Raw genomic sequence first — 18,307 nt, 5'->3', positions numbered from 1 at the left:
ATAATTTGACGTCTTGGCGCGGGCACGACAAACATTGACGCCAAACGGAAAACACAGAACTCATTTGCTTGAAATGCAAAGTGGGAAGCGGTCAAAGGTGGAACGCTCACGGATGAAGTGGAACCTTAGTTTCCATTTTTCACCCCGGAGTAGTAACCTTTCACGAGAGGCTAGCAGAAGAAATATAGGCCCGGGTTTTCATTAGATAAATGGAAGGCGACTTATCTCGGCCACGGTGAGCCTTTGGGCCCGGCGTTTAAGAGGTATGAATGATCGATGAAGATTAGCCGGATTTGGAGCCGGCTGGTGTCACGGGGTCGGAGGGTAAAAGGAGCAAGGACGAACGGAAAGGGGTAAACAACCATTAATATATGGGAGCACTTATCAAAATGTATTGAAACGTGGAACTGCTAGCGCGGAGTAAAAACATAGCAATTTTCCCCATAATGCCACGGGGTATTGACCTATGCACACCGCGCGCTATTACGGGGAAAAACTGACAAAATCGTGAGCTGCAGACTGAATAAAATCAGAAAAAATTGTTTACTTATTTTGCATAATGTATATAATAATGTAAGGCGAATGCCCCCTTCAAAAAAAGAGTTTTTTTTTATTACTAACCCTAACACCCCATAGCATTATGAGAAATGCTACGTTTTTAGCGTCTAGTGTACAGGTAGGTTGACACGTTGTTTAAAAATATTTGCAAATATGTTCAAATGATTTTACCTGTTGAAAAAATGTTTCCTCCACGGTTCTACGCTTTGGCAAAAAAAATGGACGATTGTCACAACACCGCAAAAGAGACATTGCCTAAAATTGCTTTTTTCGTACTTCCTGCGCTTGTGACGCGTTTTCTCTTCCAAGAAATGAAAAGGCTAACAGGCTGTGGCAGATAGAAAACTTTGTAGTATTCGCTGCTTTCATTATTAAACGCTTCCTCGGAGAACTCCAAAAAAAACGCGAAGACGTTCCTGTCGAGAGCAATTACCCGATTCCCAGCCCGCATAAGTGGTTTGGATAATCCCAACTAAATCGCTCGACATTATCTGCACGTGTGCATATTTCTGTTTTGGCGTTTTCGTGGCTTAGCGCAGCCGTGTTATTCGCCGCATCACTCGAGCCGCTTGCCAATCACATCCGCCATCTCGTCGAGTGTGTTTGGTGAGTGAGCGCGACTGCCGCAATCTGGTGAAATATACTTTGTGTCTGTCAGGAAGCAGACACGTTTTCATTACGCCGCCGGAACATGACATTGGTACTTGCGCTGCTCCAGACGTCCTGGGTCAGAATGGCAAATGATATCAACGCGGCGCTCCGCCAGCTGCGCTAATAAGATGCTGATGCGACTGGCGCCGGAAGTTGTGCCTTTGACAAGCCACGGATATCTCGTTGAAATGACAAAATAACATTTCTTGCTCGTCGTTGACGGACGACTCTCCCTTAAGATGAACGTGGCGGCAACAAATAAATCTTTGTTGGTATTGTTTCGGCACGGGCCATTTGTTTGATCGCCTGTCAATCGCTATAGCTGAAACTTGTTTTTTTGGGGGGTTGGGGGCGGGGCAATCACACCGAGTCTTGCTTTGTCTGTGCAATCGGCCAGTTAATCAGTTCGAATTCAGTCTTAGGGTTAAATGCTAAATGCAGGACGGGGACCCTCGACCTATGCATTAAGTTCACGAAAAAAGGTGCCTACAAATCTAAATTACACAGCTATGGAATGAAAGTCATAAAGCTGAGAAAGTACCAAAATGGGCAACGTTGTTATGTGGTCTGGATCTGAACAGGGATTGACCCTAGAAGCCCCAAACTACCTTTCATGGCTTCATATATTTTATGAACAAATGAATGGATGGACAGACGGATAAGGAAGTCAAAACCCAACAAGGTAGGCCCGTGGTCATCGGGAAGGAATGGTTCCTCGAGCGTCCCTCAAGCCGAGTCAGTCCCAAGCGCCGTTCCTATATTTGGACGAAGGCCAGAAGCGGAGGCGGAATGGGGTCACTCTCTGTCGTATCCATTTTTGCGCTCTAGGTCGCGCGGCGTGTCAGTTGATATGGACGCTGCGAGAATGAGAAGGGGGCCACGCGGAAAGCGATTAGCGGCCACTGAAGGAGATCCGCTCTCCTACGCTCTCTGATGTACGGCCTAATCTGCGCTGGCGCGGCGACGGGGGCCCGTTCTGTTGGCCGCCGTTCGGCAGCGTTAATGACACATATTCAAGCGCGGGGGAAATTTCATTTCATGTGGCCGATCTGCTCCAGCGGGCCCCAAAGAGTCCCGTTTTCTTGCGCTGGCCTCGTCCCTTTCGCCGCAATAATTCCACACAAATTTGGATGACAACCATGCGTTAATGGGATGATTCCACATTAATAGCGCGGCGAGCTGCTTGGGCTTTCATGCAATTATCGGTGATTGAAGGGGAAGTTTTCCCTCGATAGAAAAAAAGTAGCGCCTGTTAAAGTATATCATTACATAATACGCCATTTGCCGATGCCAAATTGCTGACCTGTCAGGATGATGGGCAGAACTACGATCTGACTAAAAGGATTACTCGAGCTCATTGTAATTACGCCGGGCATTCACACGATTGTGATATGGGTTGCCATGGAGATGTATTAATCACCTTTCCCGTCCCGTATTTACCATCAAAAAGTCAAGCCCTCGAGCTGTTTGTTAGTTCTCTTCCGAGTCTAGTTTTCAGAGTCTAGTTTCGAGCGCTTGCTATAGTTACGGTACACTTGGTTACTATGGTTACATCACCTGATTTTGGTTTATGTTTGTCATTGTTTGGTATAATTCCTTTATTGTTACCTTGAGGGATGTCTGTTAAAAAAGAATCTATTCTGCGACCCATTGCGTGAATGCGCTTTCTTAAAATCAAATTTAATCGCATACATCTGCTGGCGATGATGCCTTTGTGATGCTGAGTTTCCGATGCTCCGCAGAGGTATCCGGAGAATTTCCTTTTCGTGTCTTCGAGTCAGTAGAGCTCAAATTTAGTTTGAGTCATGGCTGTCACGGCGTAGGATTTAACTCCTCCTTTGCGTGACACTGTGGGGACCGCTCGATGATGAAGAAAAATACGGCGGCTCGCAAACGCTAAGAGGTCGGCCGCGGGGTGCCGATTCCTCATAAACAAAGCCGAGAATCGGGGCGGAAGGAGGAGAAAATGAAAGCCGCGAGGCAACGCCTGATTTCTACAATTGCGCCCGTCCAAATCGTTAAATAAGGATCACGCCAACGTCGGGAGGATGAAGCCGGCCGCCAGACAACGTTGCCTAATCGCGGAATAATTCTATTGTGATGAATGCTGACCTTTAGCAAGTGGTATCACGTATGGAGATTTAATTAGCGGGACGGCCGGACCAGCCGGATAGCGGATATGCGGATGGATGGAGTGGGATAAAGTGGAGGGGGGGGGGGGGGGGGGGGCAGTCTGGATGGTCTAAACCAATGAACTCGCCTTTTGCTTCCCGTGGACGCGGCCGAGACTGACTCATCGGACGCTGATTATGCCTCCCATTTAGGATGCATGTGATATATTTGACATATATCAGCATTGTTTCAAGGTAAAGCCACAGATTTGTTTGCAGTAGTTATGGCGATGACAGTTGCTACGCGGTTGCTATGGTCATGTAGTTGCCACCATTTGTCATGGATTTATCGGCTTTGACATAAATGCCCCTTTAAGACCGCAGGAACCAAATCGGGACGGTCCTGATGAACCGTATTTTCCACACTATGAGGCGCACCTAAAAGGCACAAAAACGAAAGCATTATTTTATGAAATAAATCCAGAAACTGTTTTTTTAATCAATAAAATAATATATATTAGGGGTTGAGGTTGCAATTTAATTAAAAAAATAAGTTTAATATTGAATCGAATCATAATCATACTCCTTTAATCTATTGATTCGTCTTGGCATTGATCTAAACCAGTGCTTCTCAAATAGTGGGGCGGGCCCCCTCTTTTCTGGGGGGGGGGGGGCTGGCAAAATATAGTTGAGAAACTGATCTAAACAGAAATAAAATCAAGAAGTATTTTTCCACATTCTTTAGATCATACTTTCCACAAATCACCTTTAATCTTCATTTCGGTTTATTAATAAAGTTTGACTGACTTAGTTGATTTGTTGACATTCCCTTTAGCACAGCTCCATCTAGTGGACGCACAACGCAACTCCAGCCGCTACTGTAGCGGCTGTGTACTGTACTGGGATAGGCACCGGCAAGCCCCTTGGGAGGAGAAGCAGCTCTAGAAAACGTATGGATATCAGATGTGTGCATTCCCAAGAAAAATTAGCATATTAAAACCGTGGCAATATTGAGGAAAATAATTGCAACGACACGATGTCTTTTTCAAAGTCGTTTGAGCGCCCTCCGGAGGTTTGGCGGAAAAAACCGCGGTGAACTGCGCACGATGAAATGTGGCACGCGAAGGCAGGATGTCACGTCGACTCAAAGGCGAGTAGAACAATCTCATTATTCGGATCGAATCCGGAAGGCGAGAGACACATGACGAATGTGTGAAAAGGGCCCGTGGCATGTCGGTTAATGGCATGTAATTAATGATCATTAGTGGAGGGGGATGAGCCTGCGCGCCTGGGACTGCCACGCGACCTTGTCATTTTCTCATCCCATTTAAAGGACTGCCAAAAGTGCTGGGGGAAGCATTGGGAGAGAATGAGAAGAGAAATGAATCAAGGATGCATTTTTTGAGACCCGCCGTTTTGTTTTGCCCCCCCCAATATTTTTTTTTTCTGCTGACCGAGCGGCCATGTAAATTGCAGGCAACGGCTTTTATAGGTCACATGCCACTTCACGATGATCTATGGACACGGACTTATACTGTTGAGCGTGCATTATGTGGCTCGGCCAAGCGTGGCGGCCATTTTGGGGGGGGCATCCTCGCCGTCCTTTTCATCATATCCCGCTTTCTCTCTCCCGGATCAGATTATGTAAAGCAGGCATGGATGAACTGATTTATTCCCGGGTGCAAAACAGTCACAAAGTCAGCCAAAGCGCTTCCGTTTCATGATCTGATCTAAACCTCGATACCGCTTAAAGAGAAATTAATAAATAAATCAAAAGGAATCATCACGAGAGGAAGAATGGCTTCATTGTTAATCTGATCGAGGATTACTTCATGCTGCGAACATTATCCAATCGCTGAGATCCTCTTCAACAATCCGGCACTTTGTACCGGGCGATATCGCTCGTGCTCGATTAATATCAATCGAAAATAAGCATTATGTGATGCTACAAGATTCATCCAAACTTATGTGCACATGATATGCGCTTGATACTCCAAAATATTAGAACGGTCGCCCCGATATTTTGGCTTTTATGGACATCTAAAGACAGTGTCTTCGTTGGAGAGGAATAATTTAAAAAAATGCGCATACATTTTTGGTCAATCACTGTTTTGCTGCATTACCTATAAATAGTGTCAAATGGAAAAATAAATAAATAAATAAAATCATGCAAACGAGTCAGCTATGGACCATCGGGGTCGCCTCAAGGTCATCTCATCATGTTCAGATGATCAATTGATTTGCTTTTAACCGCCGACTCATCAACTCCCAGCGCCAGGATTTAATCAAGAGCGGACATCGGGCGTAATGGCGCCGCAACTTGCGCCATTTAATTCGCAGGCCGCCGGCGTCGGCCGTCCGAGGACGATTTATCCGCCGGTCGTCGGTGTTGCTTTCAAGATTTGATTGGCGCGGCCGCTTTCCAAACATTTTTATGCAGATTGCTTTTAATGTTGCGAGCGAGGGCGTTTACAAGCTCATTTGCATTCCCGGGCCGCCGGCGGGCGCTAATATGCCCGGCGGGGCTTTGATGTCATTACGGCCGTGCCATTGAAAGATCTTTGATCAAAGATGTTCCGGTGGCTTGAAATCGACTTCGGCTCCTAACTGGACTTTTTTCTTCTCGCTCTCTAATTTCCGTCACAGAAACAGAAATGTATGCAAAACACACGGAAGAATGTTCATAGGGTAGCAATGACAAATTATGTTTTTGGAGAACCAAAAGAAGACAAATTTCAATACCCGAAAAATTGGGTCACGATTAAAGGGACACTGTGTAAAATCTAGACCGTTTTTCATTCAAAAGGAATACATTAAATGATTATAAATGTGAAAAACGTGCAAATAAGTGTTTTTAATGACCAGCAGTACGTTTTAAATATAATGGTAAGTCTAGTTATAAAATAAAATTACAAGGGGGGGCACTCCAGCGGAGGCTGCCATGTTTGTTATAGCTACGGACAATGGTCAATGCAGCACCTCCTGCTGTTTGTAATGAAAAACTGCCAAATCTTACACAGTGTCCCTTTAAGAAAATGTCATTTTTCTTGTCTATGGCGGATCTTGAATTATCGCGACACCTTGTTCTTATTGCACCGCAAAATGCATACGCATCCAAGCGCAAGCGCCCAGCCAACGCAATCGCCATTCATTCAATTATTTGACGAAAATTTCCCAACGCTTCAATTCCGTTCGGCCTCCTGGTGTCAGGTGTGAGCGCGCCCGTGATTTATCTCCCGCCGCGTCCGGCGCCCCTACTTGTGTTGCACGCGGCGGCGATGATACCGTGGCGCGTGATGAAAATGGCATGGTTCCACGGCGCGAGCCCTCGCACGCACACATGCAGGCGCGCTCGCCCTCCCCGCTGCGGGTGTGATTTATTCTGCCCTGGAGCGGGCAGACGGCGGTCGGCCACGTGCGCCGCGGCCAGCCAGAGACGTAGTCGCAGATTAACGGCGTGATTCCGGGGGCCGAGGCGGGGAAGGGGTCAAATCTGGAGATCGTGGAGGGCTAAGGTCACAAGGGCGCAGTCCTGAAATATGACCCTGAGCACAAAAGCTACATTTATTTAGAGTCTACGGAAACTGTTACAACTGTGCAAAATTGCTTTTATTACGTGTCGCTATTCAGCTAGTAAATGTTAAGGGCAATTAGTTTGCCATAAAACAACTATTTTTTCCTCGCCATAAAGCAATCATCGAGAGCGGTCGGCTTGATGTGAGATCTGAACAGCTTCGGCGGGCATTCGCAAACCTAATATCGCGCTTTCTGATATTGCGACGGGGAGAGACGTTTTTTTCTTTTCAAATTAAGAGCAAACCAATTTGAACATGGTGTCTTGAAATTGTTGTGACGCCATCAACCGTTGCGTTACGACAAGGCAGTCACAAAATAGATCGCTCAATCTTCCAATCCATTTCCTCTCAATTTGAAAAGAAATCCACTGTTCCTGTCAGACACAAAAAGGAGTAATATGCTTTTGAAAGCAGCCAATTGAAGCTCGCTTGCTTTTTCAGTGAGCGACCAACCGAACGGGGGTATCCGTGACGCGGAAGTGCGATGGCGGCGTTGGGCCGCATCGTTCGAGAAAGGGCGAGCGGACGCGCTAAGGCCAAGGAGACGCGGACACGAGCGTTAGCACGGGCGCGGGCAGTACTCACCGCACTGCTGCAGGGGATATCTTTGACCTTGAGCCAGGCCAGGTCGAGCGTGCCCTCGCCCTTGTAGCAGGAGCGCAGCCTGTCCTTGATCCTCTCGTTGATCTCCCGCAGAGAGAAGACGCACAGGGCCGAGTCCTGGGATTCCTGGCGGGGCCGCCTTTTCTGGCCCTTGGAAAAGACGGCGAACAGGACGTCGTCGTCCGGCGCCACGTCCAGCGAGCGGGCCAAGTTGGCGCCGGCTTTGGACAGGTAGGCGGCCTCCAGCAGCCGGTACTCCACATTGCCGCTGACGCATCCGACGGGGACTTCCACGTAGGAGTTGAAGGCGGTGTCGGCTTTACACAGGCGGACTATCTTGGAGGTGTAGACCTGCTCCCGGGACGCCGAAGAGGACCCGGCGCTCGGGCCGCCCCCCATTTCAGGCTGCAAGGTGAGGAAGTAGACAAAGCTCCCGCTGGCGAAACCGTAAATATAATAAATGTCAAAGTCCGGGATGACGGTGAAGGTGTCCGAGGGGATCTTGATCATGGAGGCCACAAACTCGTCGTGGAAGACGTACGCGAACATGCCGTCCTCCTCGGAATTCCTGGCCAGCTTGCGACTGGAGATGGTGGGGAAATACTCGGGCTTGCCGTCCACCGCCGTGGCCACAAACAGCATGTCCGGCGAGGCGTTGCCGTAGGAAACGATGACGCCGAAGACGGAGCCGCTCTCGTTGACGCCGGAGAGGTAGTGTTCCTTTTTGTGGAAGGGCTCCCCCAGTTTGAAGAGGTCGTCCAGGCGCAGGAGTTTGCAGATGCCCTGGTAGAGGCTGCCGCAGGCCAGCAGCCGGTTTTCCCGGTAGTCCATCAGCAGCATCTTGTTGACGTTGTTGGTGAGGGTCAGCGGCTCGCCGCAAGGCTGCACGATCCGCGGCGGGTAGCACTTGCGGTTGTCCTCGTCCGGCCCCGTCTCGTGAGACACCTGCACCTCCAGGCCCGCCGACAGTTTATAGATGCGGTTGACCGCCCCCAGGTAGACGTTGCCGTTGCGGTAGTCCACCGCCAAATGGTTGAATGTCCATTCGGGGTTCTCGGCGCGAAACGACGCGTACTCGCCCGCCTCCAGCGACGCCGTGATCACTTGGGAACCGGAGCCGTCGGACTGCGTCGCCGTCTTCGACGTCGTCAGGGCGGAAAGGAAGCAGCAGAGAAAAAAGCGGGTCCGCCCCCTGGCGCCGGACGTCATGGCTGCGCCGAGGCGGGGGTGGCGACCAGGAGCGGGATGGAGACGCGCGGGGTTGGGATCAAGCCTCTTTCGAGGTGCGGGGCATCATGCGCCTGGAACGGAACCCAGAATTACAACCAAAATAATCAAGGTAACGCAATCGAGCAGGGACCGCAAGGGCTCATCGCGGAGGAGGTCATCGACGCGGGTGCGGTGCCTACGCGCTTAATTGAATCCCCCTTCGGAGCAGCGATTTCCCTCCCGCCTCCCGACAGGGCGCATCGCCTGCTGACTCGGCACGCCGCGCGGCACCTTGGCGTCGTCTTTTACAAACTAGTGCAAAGGGGAACGATAATTAGGGAAGGGAAAACGCTAACGCCGGCAGAAATAAGGAAAGCCGTACGTCGTCAGGTCGGTCCAAACGATGTTGCGCACGGAGCGGCTGATGAGACTACGCTAGGAAATCACAGCGCTTCCCGTAAACACGGCCATCCCTCACCGGCGTCACCTGCTCGTTAGGCCTCCCTCGCTGGGAAGTCGCCATTTACCCATGCGGCATCCGGGAAATCGCAATCCACCTGAGCGGTCCGCCTTTACGACAGACGAACGGCCGACTGGTTTTACCGCTGCTGCGATCTGGACATTCGGTTCTTCGCCTCAGAAATGATATAATGCGCAAGCGTCTCTAGAAATCAAAGATCAACTCGCTCCAAATTGGCCAATTTCCGAGACCATTGGGACAATCTTTTATGGATCTGTCAAGAGGCCTTTTTAGCTTCAGCAATGACGCGCATTGAAAAGCGAGAGACAAAAACCGTCTTTCTATTGAAAGACTGAAGAGTTTAGGTTCGAAAAAACGAGGACGCCAACGCGTAAATGAATTTGAAAACGGCTGATGAGTAAAATTACAAAAGGGATTAAGAGCATGCGAGCGACGATCAATTATGGAGAGGACTACGCGTCGTGAAAAAACAATTTTTGCGTCAATGCCACTCAGTGATCCCAATGACAATCGAGATGACAGATTTAAAGCTTTTGAACGACGGACGGACGGTAGCGTTTGGCCACGACGACACTTGGACCACTTGGTTTTGACGCCATTGTCCTTTCACAATATTCTTTCGACATCTGAGCTTCTTGCGGGAGGTTTCTCACACGAAAAATTGCTAACCGTCCCTATAAAAACAGCCTGGGATATATCGCAACGCCAAACTTGGTTTCCGGCCGGAAAACCCAGACGGCGATGCCAAACTCCAACCCAAACATCAATCCAAACTTCAGATGAAGATTAATAGTCGCCATCAACAAAGAAATGAAGCCGCACCCTTGAACTAATCCTGCCAGCTAGCCTTCCATCCTCACGCGAAAATAAATAAAGATGGAGCGATCAGGCTTGACGCGAGGCAAAACTAACACCCTGAACAGATGGCGCGCGCGGTCCTCTCCGGAAGACGGCGGCGGCAGAGGAGGGATGGAGCCATAACGTCCTTGAGTGTTTACATCAAGACGCGGATTAGCCGCCTGGATTACTGTCACCGGATACCCACTCTGGATCTGGGAGTGGGGAGGGTCTAATCCAACGGATATTATGAAAAATTGCAAGCGCTTAAAAACGATGTCGGGATATCTCAAATATTGGCCTGTGTTCTTTGATCAAGTGTTCCTTTTTAGGCGAGGTCATGAAGTTTGGCGGTTATCATCATGCTGCAGACATCATGTTCTGTCCCACAGCAAAATGATAACCCAGTATCAGAAAAAGACAGGAACAAGGTCAACTAGGATGGAAACAGGGCATTAAATATTTCCTTCTTAAGGGTCTTCTTGTCCTACGATTTCCTTTCCCGGAATGTTTTGGAAAAAAAAATGACTCACGGGCAGGCGGGACCCTCTGGATTTTAGCCGACATCTGCCCATCTTCTCGCCATCTGTGAGATATTTGCCCCTCCTTCACTTACGAAAACCGATTCCAGCCCGTGGGAACGGCGGCTCGGAAATGACGCTTCGACGTATTGTTGGGAGAAGAGCGCTTTCCAAAAGTCGCTCTTTTATAATTCCTTGTAATCTGTAGCTAACGCTCAAATCTGTGTCCTAATTGAGAGCGCCGCAGCCAAAAATCACTCTTAAATGTTGAAAAGAGCGCCGCTATTTTTGTTTTTCGTTCCGGGAGCTAATTCAAAGCCTCGAGCGGCCTTTTTCACTCGTCTAATTCCCAGACGCCGGCGAGCTCGTCGGCAGACGTGCGGACAAATCAGCTTCGCCCTCGGTCGGCCGCGAATCATCATCTCCGATCCCGACACGTCTACTCCGCGTTCCTCCATCCAGCCGCTCGTTCGCAGGCCCTCGCTCACTTTTACTTTCACAATCCGGTTCGGATGTTGCGCCTAATGAGCCAACGCGGGATCTTCACAAGCCACATACGTTACACAAAACATCACAATATGCTTTCTAGAGTTCTTCGGGAATTCTTATAGAACTAATAAAGTGTCCTGTGAGATCAAAGCAACATGTGAACCTCATATGAAGGCGAGTAATAACAAGAGTAATGGCAGCTCGACCCGGCGTGGGAAAGCCGGCAACACCTGATGATTATTGGCGTCGGGAATCACATTTTTGCCGTCGGCTTGCCGCGACACGCTACTGTGTCCGACGCGCTGACGCACACGCGGGAAGCCTGAGGCCAAGCTGCGCGCGGGATCGTATTGCCGTGATCCAAGCTGGGACAAGTTTAGAGGGAATGCAGGAGTGAACGTCAAACGACATTTGACTTTTGTTTCGGCGGCTACCACAGGAGAAATGCTGAAATCTCCATTTAAGACTAACTGGATTTTGGCCTGTTTTGCTGCCGCTTCACCCTCCTCTCCCGCTCAGAGAGGAAACCTACTGTCCCCGAACTGCAACAATTCCTTTTAGCATTTGATCCTTTTTTCCATGTGAGTCCGTGCGCCACTGACCTATCCGATTCCCAATCCACGCTCCCGAGAAGATTTGACCTCCGGGATTAAGCGCTTAGCCGCAAAACGCTTGATGATTTATAAGGCTTTGGGCCGGTGATTAGAATGAACCGTTTAATTTGTCCGCCCACCGCGCCCAAATTTGTAGCGGAGTCCGCTGCCAACTATTGGACCAAAACATGAATCCCGCCAGTCTTGGGCGAGAACATCTGGATCCGGATTAGGCCGCCCCTCTCTATAATCCAGAGTGGTGATGAGGACCAGTCTTAAAGACATCTGGACACAAGGAGTAGTATTCAGCGACATTAAATTGAACCGAAAACGGGCTTCCATTCGGGGCAGGCCGATTACCGGCGCCGATATTTGGCACTGAGCAAATTGCCATCTGGATTTGATCAAATCTGGTGGACGATAATGGACGACTTAGGAACTGCTCACTGTTTGGTCACAAATTTACAGTTTTTACTTCAAGTCAATGGACAATTTGCTGCTCCTGTTGGTGTCACACACCTCGGCCACCAGGGGGCAGCACATGCAAAGATGGCAGCTCAGCAGGCCCCAGCGATATTACTGTTCTTCGCAGAGGACAAAGAAAATATGCCTGGAAGTGGATTGATTTGATTTTTCAAATGATTTCCCAGTCCATTTTTCTTCTGCTTGTGTTTACAAGCCTGTGGGCGGGGAGGAAAGTGACAGTCAGGCTTGATTTGGAAAGGCCCGGTTCTTTTAATTGCGCGGACCTATTAGTCAGAGTTTGGATGTATACGTTTCCTCTAAAGTGCTTGCTCTGCGCTGGGAGGTGTTTAAAGTGAGCGCGGGCAGGTTTACACTCCATTACCGGGCCTTTTGCCGCACCTCCCTGCCTGTTTGTCTCCCCTCAGATGTTCTCTCCGCGTGTGCAACCGCAGCCCTCAAAAGCCCGTGGCGTAAACACATCAGACAAGCTTTCTCCCAGCCGGCCAGCCCGCCCGTCCTTTTTCACAGCTCCGAGCCAGAGGATGGAAATTGCCCCCCCCCCTCCCCCCCTCCCCTCACACGCAGTCACGGCCCGATTTTCCACCGAGCTGGACCGCCTCGCTGTTGCTTTTGCCCCACAGAGATGTACAAACAGAGAGAGAGCGAGCGAGCGAGCCACATTTGCCGCCGGGGCCCCCGGAAGCGCACGAGCAAAGCTCCGCTGGATGAACTGCGGCGTGACAATGCAAAACAGATGGAGACAAAAAAAAGGGGGGGGGGGGGGGGCAGGAAAGGCTGAAATGCTCATACACAACCCAAAAAGTCACGCGGGTGCTCACAGCAGAAAAGCAAAGATAAACGTTGCAAAAGGTCACAATTTTCGCTGAAGGACAATGTCTCATTTCACACACACTCAATTTTTCTTACAATACACAAAATTAAGACCACTATGCCACAAAAATAGTCCAAATGCAAAGAAAACAAAGTGGCACGTTGAAAAAGAAAAACAAGTCCGAATATTTTCTTTTTTTCTACCTTGAAAGCTTTTGAAATGTTTTTTTTTTCTTGTAATATACACGTTTTTAAAACTGTTTTTTTTGTATGAGCTGCATTTTTCTAATTGAACTGGAAAAATACCCAAAAAATCTACCCAAACCAAAAAAATAACTTCTTTTTTCCTGTAAATGACAGCTAAAGTCATATTTTTAAATTTTAAAACGACAACTTGTAAATAAATATTTCCAAGCAAAATTACAACTTTATACTTGAACGACGTTGATTTTTTTTCTCCTAAAATCACTTCTTGAAAAGTGTATTAGAACAAGTTTTAAAACGTTAATGTAAAATGATTTTTATTCCTTTTATATCTTAAAAGGATTCCGGCTTTTTTGTACATGCAAATTTGGCACCTTTTTATTTGTCTGCTTGTGAAGTGGGGAACACAATTTTGATTCCTTTGTAAGTCTAGCGACCTTGACTTTTTTTTTCCAAAACCTTTGTGTAAAATCCCGCCTTTAAGTTCCTGTTTTCTTATAAAATTCAAACTTTGAAAATATCTTACACCCTTTTCCTCCTGGTGCTTTTCCAGCTCCTGCCATACACTCGTCATTTCTCTTTTACTCATCAAGGACAATTTCCCAGAAGTTTGGAGCTGGCTAAGCCGGTTACCATGGGGACATGTAAAGCATGTTCAAGGGTGAGTAAATTACCCTCTGAATAAGCAAAACGGTGACACACACACACGCACACTCTCACCACTAAGGTATGTCTATATGTATGAGTCGCTGGCACTGATGATATCACATGTGAGCGGCCATAAGCGCAAATCACCATTGAAAATGCGCCGAAGTGCATTAGTGCGCCGCGGCCCGGGCAAGAGCACAACAAGCGATGAAAACATTTCATTCCAGGAAGGCCGCTTGGCGGGGGAGTGCTGGGACCTGGCTGGGAGTCAATCGCTGCAGTCACACACAATTCCACCCAAAAAAAAAAAAAAGTCCTCAAAAGGGGGGATATCATTGTAAAAGCATACAAAACCCTGTGGCAGCCTCGCGTATAAAAGCCACAAAACATAATGTCGCTTTTTTTTCCTGTCGGGACACAAACTACTAAAGAGGTGTTGAATTTGAACACCCAGGATTGATCCCCAACATTGGCGGGTGATCCCCAGGGATCAATACGCGGTCCCCGCCGCATTATCTTCCGCCGAGGCTAAATGACTCGCTTTCAGGCCATTCATGTTATCAGTGGGGAGAGATGCAGCTTCTTTGAATAAAGGTGAAGGACACAGCGAGGGCATAAAAGGCTCTGGACAATAAAAGCTCTAAAAATTTTTGCTTTATGTGAGACAAAGCCATAATTTACAGGACATAAGCCTATTAGCAGACACCAAATGTTTTTTGGAGGTCATTTCAAATATTTCGGGATCTGGAGCAATTAAGATTTTGATAGGGGGTCTTCTGCAAATGTTATTTCATTTGTTTCTTTTCAAAACGAAGCGCAAATGAACTGGAAAAAGAAGCAAATTATTGCAAAATTGTATTCTACTTTTTGATGGACACAATTTTCTGGCAGAGAGAAATCGCACGATGTTAAAGGGATTATCTTCTAGAAGTGCGGCAAAATAAAATACGCGGAGAGATACCACAACAACTGTAGTGGCCAAAATTGAAAACAAAAAGACATGTGTGGCTTTTTTTTTCTATCACAAAGTACTTTGCGCCAGAGTACTCCACAACAATTTGTCCATCGTCAAAAACGGAGTTTTGCAAAATAAGAGTGAAAATTTATATTTTTCAAGGAATAACTTACTGCAATCTATTCTTTGCTATTTCACAGGCTTGTTTTCTTCAAAATTCAACTTTTAAAAAGCTATTTAGGTTGAATAAAACCCACCGCACTAATGCTGCGTATCCACATGAAACAGTACCAAACAACAGGTGGCGCATTTTGGCCAATCAGAAGGCCGAAGCGGACCAAACAGCGAGCGCCATTCATGTCTGCCGCACAGCCTCATCATTCAGCGGCATTCACGCACACGCTTCGGCAGAGTCACTCCGACTCATGGCTGCCGAGCCAAATTAACCCTTGTGGCATTATGTTACAAATTATGGACATTCCTTTGATTTTATATCATAAAAGAATCAATGGGAAAACACTAGGGAGCTGAAATTTCCAGCAGATGATTCAAACATGTCAAATTGCAAAATGCAACGGTTCGGACATTACTATGTGATTGCAGCTGGACGCGTGAGATTTTGTGTACAAACGTAATTACTGTCCAAATTTTGGACCATATAAAACCACTGGAATTACAATTTTTAGATGCATTTTAATAAGATTTATTACGTTGATTTATCTGCAATTTTTGCAACGTTTCGTTGAGCAGCGGTCAAACTGTCGGTAAACAAAAATTCTTTGTTGACTTGTGTTTCACCTCAAGACAGTAGGTGGCGGTAGAGACCATTTAATAGCTCTGTCTTAGTGTCATCATCATTTCCCAGGCTACAAAGACAGCCCATACCATTTTTTTTTTATATTTGTGAACAAGCGATGCCACTGAACAATTTGAGCGGTTGCAGAAAAAAAAAACATAAATAACTTGAATTATTACACCTTGAAAAGCATTCACAAGGTAAAAAGACAATGCAATGTCTATAGCGAGGTGCACGATAATGACAAGGCCGCACTGACGGACGGACGGGGGGGGCCACTGCCAGATAGGATTATCAAAATCCTCCCTGGGGACTCAAATGTTTGCCCAGTTCCCTCAGTGGGGACTTTGGCGGCGGAAATGCACACTAATGGGCCATTTCAGCGCAGAGTATTTAAGGCATAAGTTCTCAGTGAGACCTTCTCAGAACATCCAGTCAAGGTGTCTTCCTAGTTACTTTCAGAGTCTAGTTTCCAAGTCTACTTTCAGAGTCTAGTTCTGAATCTGGGTCCTCATGTTTAGTGCTGTCTAATTCTGCTCAGCACCTGGCAGATATTTTGCACCTACCTGTCTGACAGTGTTAATTATTAGAATTATCAGGACATTTTATTTCATGCTGTGACAGGAAAAGTACGTTGTTTTTAAACCAAGAGCAAATTGATTGGAACATGAACGATGCTTTGTATTTTGGTCTTTTTTTAAGGATAAGTGACAATTTTCCAGCAAACGAGCCAGAACTCAAACAGATGACGTGATCTGTCTTGTAGAGTCTCTGCATAAAATACGCCTCGGGATACTGTATTCCTACAAATGCAGTTTTTGACGTTTTTTTTTTTTCTCCCATTGAAGCAAAACTGCTTTGTGCTGCTTAGAGTAATTAGCTGAAGAAACAAACAAACAAAAAAAACTTCCCAGGGGGTGCATAATAGGAAAAAATTGGTAAGCATTGACGTACAGTAAACAATCCCATGCCGTGTTATGTACACGCATGTATTACATGCTACAGCGATCCCTCCAGGGTCTCATATGCGGCAACCCCTCCGGCCATACTTTGAACACACAGGAACAACCGAAACGCAGGGAAAACACGCTTTGACGCGCGCCGCTTTACGCGAATCCTTCCCAATCCGGCCCGAGAGTTGTTGAGTGGCCCCAACTTTGCACGCTCAATCGCCTAATTAGAAGCCAAAAGTGTCGCCTGACGGCAAAGCGCGGAGAGTTATTCATACGGAATATGCGGCACGCAGATCCAAAGCGGGTGAAGCAGGTGCGTCTCCGCCTGCTTACCTGCGCTCTCTGCAGATGTCACTTGGCAGCCGCACTGCGGATGCAAGGGAGGCACGTCCAAAACAAAAGCGGCCCCTCTTTTCAAGCTCCCAAAAGATAGCGAAAGCAGAGATGTGTCTTTTAAATCCCGGCAGGGGAGGCGAGCCCGCTGGAAATCCGCACACGCGAGCAAAACGCGAGACCTCCGACGGACGGCGCTCCGGAAGCGGCGGCATCCCCCGCTCAGTCGCCGAGCGCGCACCGGCGGCAGCCCGCCGCACCTGCCATGCCCCGGCCGCGGAGGAGGAGGAAGAGGAGGAGGAGGGACGAGCGAGGAGCCGAGGAGGAGGTTAGCGCCTGTGCACGCGCGCGGAGCTCGAGATGCCACTCGCTGCGGCGCTCCTGCTCAACTGACGCCGAGGGGGTGGATGCAGCAGAGTGGGAGTGAGAGTGGGAGGAGGAGGAGAAAGGGGGAGGGTGGGGGGGGGTGCCTCCGAGTCGGCCACTTTTGCCCTTCACCCTAAAAGAGGACGGCGTTCCGCGCAAAGAAAAGAAGCCATCACCTTCGCGTGCACTTTTGTCGCCGTCGTTTTGCTCGTCTGCCCGTTTTTAAACGCGGGGGGGGGGGGCGGGGCCAATTAGCGCAATGAGTGTTCACGCAGCCACGTTTGAAGAAAGTGGAGGGGGGGGGGTTGTACCTTGCAATTTTAATGTGACTTCTTGGGGGTCTGCAGCATCCTCCCACCTTTGCCAATTTGCTGCTTCTGACTCCTGCTGGCTGAAACTCTGCATCATAGTGCCACCTAAAGGCCAAAGGGGAACTGCAGGCAGATGGGCACTTTGCGGCCTGTGACGCTCACCAAGAAGCAACCTGGAAAGACAAATCAAAGGATTAGAATTCAGACGTCGGGGGTTCTCAAATGGGGATTCTTAAAGGGTACTCAATAATTTAAATAAAACAAACAAAATCCTTGAAATTCGACTGAGATGGAATGCAAAGCTGCATTGCTGATTTTTTTTTCCCAGGTAAACAAATTTGAAAAATGTGTCTTCTAACTGTGGAAAGAGGGCGTTAGCTTGCCGCTAGCCTCTTGACAGACACGCGCTGACCAATGGCAGGCGCGTTTGTCTTGCAAATGAGACCAAGACTTCTGAATGGCGTTGACGGAGCCGCCGGCGCCAGCTGGCACGGTGTTGTTCTCCCAATGTTGCCCCGAGTGCGCGGGGGTCCCCACTTGAGCACAGCTGCACGCTCCCCCCTAAACCCTGAACCCCGCGTCCCCAACGGAGCGGAGCCTGGGTACACACGTCCCAGGGGTCTTTCACACAAAACACAGATGGCCATCAAACATCTGTTACAGTGGCCCTTGACGATTGGGACTGTCAACTGTATCACAACCCCTTAATCATATGCAAATTTCCACTACCAATTATAGCTTACTAATTTGGGATGTAATATTATGATATTTTTTTTTTTTTTTGCAAATTCCTTCGCTAAGATATTTTTGGAGGTCA

The 18,307-nt window shown here is 48.1% G+C and overlaps 1 protein-coding gene across 4 annotated transcripts in view; it reads right to left on the bottom strand.

The window, feature by feature from the left end:
* The window catches only part of plxna4 (plexin A4), a 138,545-nt gene extending 120,960 nt beyond the window's left edge, over window positions 1-17,585 (bottom strand). For 2 of the 4 annotated variants that reach the window (XR_015864213.1, XM_088406533.1), the window contains exons 1-2: window positions 16,814-17,228; window positions 7,481-8,799 (exon numbers count right to left, since the gene is read on the bottom strand). Coding sequence is in view for 3 of the 4 variants with exons in the window: in XM_088406533.1 (XP_088262659.1) it covers window positions 7,481-8,707 (1,227 nt within the window). In the remaining variant the exon portion in view is untranslated. Of the gene's footprint in view, window positions 1-7,480; window positions 8,800-16,813; window positions 17,229-17,490 lie in introns of those variants that run through there. The other 2 variants (XM_088406532.1, XM_088406531.1) reach the window with 2 other exon arrangements.
* Between the last annotated feature and the right edge of the window lie 722 nt (window positions 17,586-18,307).

The sequence above is a fragment of the Hippichthys cyanospilos genome, chromosome 22 (genome assembly GCF_059441005.1).
Source record: "Hippichthys cyanospilos isolate Australia breed blue-spotted pipefish chromosome 22, RoL_Hcya_1.0, whole genome shotgun sequence".
Taxonomy (NCBI): Eukaryota; Metazoa; Chordata; class Actinopteri; order Syngnathiformes; family Syngnathidae; genus Hippichthys; species Hippichthys cyanospilos.
The sequence above is the reverse complement of the archived record's forward strand: the minus strand, read 5'-3'. Positions and strand labels throughout refer to the sequence as shown.